Consider the following 5,199-nt stretch of genomic DNA (forward strand, 5'->3'; position numbering starts at 1 on the left):
GGGTATCGATAATATCAAATTAATACTCAGTTATACGTGTCGACATCTAGCGGCGCTGCTGATGGTATTATCATTTTTACTCATGCTAGTATCATTCTTACCCACTGACGTCATTCTTACTTCTTCCCTAGGAAACAAACTAGCCAAATCGCCAACTGCGCATGCGTCAATTGTCTTTTTCCCAGTGCTCTAAAATCACTTACTTTGCGTACACTCTAAAGGCACGCAAATCACACTTTTCATGCAGGTGTTGGATAAAATAATTTTCAACTTTGTTGGTAAATAAAGTTTCTTGAATAATTTGACAAAAATCTATTCACACAAGTCTTTTAAAAATTGAAAAATTTTGTATTAAAAAAACGTTTAAATCGGATGAATAGTGTAGGCTAAGAATTGATTTTTCCACAGGTACTTCTTTTGCCCCACTGTGCGAGGGTAGCGCTGTTTCACATCGCGCAGAACTTTCAAGTTTACAATACCCGCATTGTAATTACAAATATTATGATTCCATTGTACTTTATTTTACAATTTTAAATTTTACCATTTCACAATTGTAAAATTCCAAAACATTTTAAACATTATAGGATCAGATTGTAACTGTTCAAAATACTTCAGAAAAATATATAAATAAGAAATTAATGCATTATTTATCATTAAATAAAATTAACAGCCACGCTACCCATTGACTTACACAAAATTGGGTCCATTTGGAAAGGCTGATGTACAACTTGAACTGGAGGATTATCTGCATAACTCGGGGACTGAACTGAAGCTGTTAAGAATAAATATGATTTTTATATCAATAAGATATAACCCCAATGTTGACAAAAATCGTAATTTTATGTTTCGGTATCATATTTTGTTATCTCACCAGTATAATTTAAATTCCATCTGTTCAGAGCAAATTGATGACCTGTGGTAATCGTCACGATGCACGGATTAGGTACTTGAGGAAGCGTATTTGCTGAAATGTGGCAAATTGGTGAATTTGAAGGGAACTTTGCAGTCATACAAACGTCGTCTGGAATACTGTTGAACATCATAGGAGTCTGTGAAAAATAGAGACGAATTTTTTATCGTTCCTGATCAAGCTTTAATATCATACACTGAAAAAAACCATTCTTAGCACCAAGTAAATGCATTTACTTGAATCTTATTTCTTAATATCAAGAAAATATTCTTTAACAGGAGTAGTTTTTATTTAAGCCAGACACATATAATTTTGGATTTGAAGGAATGAATTATTTTGCTATATTTTCTTGATTTAAATACATATTTCTTACATTCAATAAAATGATTTGCTTAAATCAAAGGGTCTAGATTCGTTGAAATCTGCTTAGTTATTCAAGGAAATTTATATTTGATTCAAAGATTTCGATTCTTTTAATTGATTCCGCAGCATTTGAATCAATTATTTTTCCATGCTTGAAATAGGAATTTAAGTTTATTTGAATCAAAGAAATAATCACTTCATTCAAACTAATATTGATTAAATCAAAAAAATATTTACTTATGACAAAGAGTTCATGCTTTTATAGCAATTTAGCATTTATTTAGATGAAAAATGTGTCGTTTTTACATAAATATTTATTTCTTCCGTGGAAGGAAATATTTCATCTGATTACTAGAATGAAATTACTCGTAACAAATAAACATTAATTCCAAAGAGATAATTTTTGTTTTAATTTAAAATGTAATAATTTGGCGTAAATTGTTTCAATTAAATATTTCTTTAGATTAAAAAATATTTTTTTAAATTAAATATCCATGTTTTTGATTTGAAGAAATATTTCTTTGGCATTTGTCGTAAGGTTTAAATACGGTTTTCCGCCTTAAAATTTGCATGTAACGTTAGCATCGTGGTCAACGCTGTCGACTTTACACTCAGTGGACCCAAGTTCAATTCCTGTTGGAGGTGGATTTTTCATCAAATTTTTCTGTTTCAGGTTCAACAAGATTTTTAATTAAATATGTATAATAATAACAATAATAACTATAATTTAACCTGAAAGTATCCAGTGGCTCATTTAGGAAAATATATACTACAATTGAAAGTATAACTAACTACTTTATTTCACTCGTGCATTGTCTAGACCAAAGAAATACTTTTTTGTCTCGGTTAAATATTTTTTTCTTCAAATATTCCAAAATTTTCTGCGGGAAAATAGTTTTTTGAGCCCATACAATATGTACTTGACCTTATAATATATTTCATTACATCAGTTGATTCCATCAGTTATTTTCTTTGAAAATAAACCGGACTTTCACTAACTTCAGCCAATTAAAATTGACTTGGTACATGTAATCCTTTTTTTCAGTGTACTATTTTGAACTGTGGGAGGAAATTGTTAGTTACAAAAAAGTCTAGAGCTTTCAATTTTGGTCCGATTTATAATTTTTTAAAATTAAATTTAATTTAATTCCGATGCGCCTGAAGCTTAGAATTTTCGTTTTCTCTATTTGTTTATTTACAAAATTTTAATTTATATTTAATATAAAGAAGTGAGTTTTATACCAAATGATTCTTAGGTAAACTTTATACCATCTTCAATCAATATATGAGGACTCACAAAATAGAAATAATTTCTTATTAATCCTTTTAATTATTATAAATAAATTAAATAGCAAAACTGGAGAATAGTGTTATTATCGATGAATAAAATTTTGTTTTGATAACATTAAATCAAAAAAATAAGTAAAAAGGATATTAATAGTCATTATTATAAACAGTTTTAAGGACAATATATTTAAATTCAAGGGTTTTTAGATTGGGATTTCCCTTAATCATCTCAATTGCAGCAAATATTCCAAAAATAATATATTTCTGACAATATTTGGTAACATATATTCCTTTAAATTTTTTAATCAAATTAGATAAACAAATTCGAAAATTTGGCCCTTTTGAGTCACAAAAATATTTAAAAACTTAAAAAGCATAATTCTTATGAATAATTATTGTGGCGAAATATTTAATTGCGAAATATGTTTTCAAATTTTAATTTCCACTACTCGCGGCAATGGCTGCAGATATACCTAAAAATAATACAGTAAACTTCCACCTACGTCTCTCCATGTTAAAAATATACGCTCAGGAATGCCCCCCTTTGGAGGGGCCTTTGGAGGGCCTTTGGAGGGGTCCAGCAACGTTCACTGGTAGTCTCGGCCTTTTATTGATAGGCCCACTAAAAGCCACTTTTTAAACTGCGCATGTTCCGAAAAGCGCGGGTGTATTTTAAATCAATAAAGATGTACTATCAATAATAATGCTTTTCGGCAAATGTACAGTTGAAAAAGTCACGGTCCGTTAGAATGCGACTGATTAGTATTACTGATTTTTCATTTCCTTGAAACAGTACAATTTCCCAACTGTAAATCAATATAATACAATAAAAAAACGACTATATTTCGCGGCATATTGAATATTGCAGCACGACGTCACGGACATGGATGGATAGGTGGAAATTTCATTAAAGTTAGCACAGTTCTTCACTACTGTTGATATACGTATAATATCTTTAACATAGAAGCGCAGAAAACTTTTTTGGATAAAATATTTTTAACGTAAAAGTAAGCAATGAAAGTCTGCATTTTCAAGTGTATCATTTTTCAGTGCCACAAAATAAATTCAACATTTGAGGTTAATGTATCCGAACGCCTTCCCTCACCTCAAATTTAGGACAGTTGATTGTATTGTGTGATACTAAAAGTTCGGTAATCAACAAAAGAATGCAACATGACTGAGAAAATATATGCTAAACTTGAGAAATATTACTATTCTGATATTTATGAGTTACTTTTACGGTTCGAATATTTTCTAGAAAAGGTTATCTGCATTCCCATGGGGTCATATTAAAATATCCAATTCAAATTTCTGGCTCTTCGGGCCTCTTTTTTCAATTGGTCTGACACTCTAGAGGGCATGACTGTACAGCACTTGCAGGGACCATCGTGGGAGATGAAGCAACTGCGCATTAGGAAATCAGTGCGTATAGGGGCAGGGGAATTAGGCGCGCGAGAAAATAGGCTATCTGGGGCATAGGTGGAAGTTTACTGTATATCTTTGGTAATCTTGAATAAAATTTACAATTAAAGTGTTTAATAAACAATGAAGTTAGACAAATCTTATGAAATAAAATGTATTCCTTCTGTGAACCGCGAGATATCATAGCGTGTACCAGTGGGGATCGAGTGAGTAATTATAGAAGAAAAGAGGGGCTAGAGCTCCGGTCAACTCGCTGTTGCAATCAGTTGGAACCTAGCCGCGAATAGATAGAATGGTTTTTCGAGTCGGCCCTCAAAGCAGGTGGGCAAAGCTGGAAGTACCACTTTGCCCAAAGAACGTCAGACCTAAGCCATAATTGAGGGCTCATTTATGGCTCATTTAATATGCAAAAGCCAAATTTTTGGCTCTGCATTTAAAAAAACAATGCATGGTACTGCCAGCTTTAAGTAAAACCAGCAGTACCATGGTAGAAATATTCGTGATATCAAATTTTTACTTTTACAGGAATTAAAGGCTCATTGAAGGCTCTTGAATGCTACGTCGCGCAATTTTACAAAAACAACCCCTATCATAAAAAACTACCCTAAAGAATAAATATGAACTAGTCTGAAAATTAAGTACACCAGAAGTGAAGGCTCATTTTAGACTCTTTAACGCCACCAAAATAAATTTTCCAAAACCATCCCTTGAAGTTAAAAAGCAACCCCTTACTTAAAAGTGTTGACGAAGTGCACTGAATACGCACTAATCGTAAAACTGAGTACATCAGAATTGAAGGCTCATTTTAGGCTCTCCAACGCCACCCCAAAAATCAATTTTCCAAAACCATCACTTGATGTTAAAAAACTACCCCTTACTTAAAAGAGCTGATACAGTGCACTGAATATAACCTAATCACAAGGGTCTTGAGGGGTCCTGAATGCAATACTGACCATTACCTTCTGATCTCAAAAATTAACTTAGGTCGGGGTTGGAGAAAAAAGAGACCCAAGAAAGCAAAACAAACGCGAATCAAAATAGAGAACCTACAGAAACCGGATGTGCGCATAGATTTCCAAAATAAGATAATCGAAAGCATTGATAGGGCAACATGTGAGGACCGCATAAAAAACAAAGATTTAGAGGGCGCCTGGACAATGTTACGGGATATCCTTGTTAGATGCACAATCGAAGTATGTGGTACCGCAGTTGTAGGA

The 5,199-nt window shown here is 32.4% G+C and overlaps 1 protein-coding gene across 1 annotated transcript; it reads right to left on the reverse strand.

Moving 5' to 3' along the window:
• Positions 1 to 598: 598 nt before the first annotated feature.
• LOC117172616 (neurobeachin-like) lies at positions 599 to 1,050 on the reverse strand. The gene is made up of 2 exons (XM_033360708.1): positions 872 to 1,050; positions 599 to 772 (listed from the first exon to the last, which is right to left on the reverse strand). Exons 1-2 carry the CDS (start codon positions 1,041 to 1,043, stop codon positions 654 to 656), a joined length of 291 nt encoding a protein of 96 aa, XP_033216599.1. The 5' UTR covers positions 1,044 to 1,050; the 3' UTR covers positions 599 to 653.
• Positions 1,051 to 5,199: the final 4,149 nt, after the last annotated feature.

This window comes from Belonocnema kinseyi, chromosome 5, assembly GCF_010883055.1.
Source record: "Belonocnema kinseyi isolate 2016_QV_RU_SX_M_011 chromosome 5, B_treatae_v1, whole genome shotgun sequence".
In the NCBI taxonomy this organism is placed as follows: Eukaryota; Metazoa; Arthropoda; class Insecta; order Hymenoptera; family Cynipidae; genus Belonocnema; species Belonocnema kinseyi.

Excerpts from the sequence above, each read along its gene's own strand:
- LOC117172616 (XM_033360708.1), bottom strand. The coding sequence starts at position 1,043 with ATGATGTTCAACAGTATTCCAGACGACGTTTGTATGACTGCAAAGTTC. Across the intron at positions 773-871 it reads ATGGAATTTAAATTATACTG|CTTCAGTTCAGTCCCCGAGT; the intron begins GTGAGATAACAA and ends TATTCTTAACAG.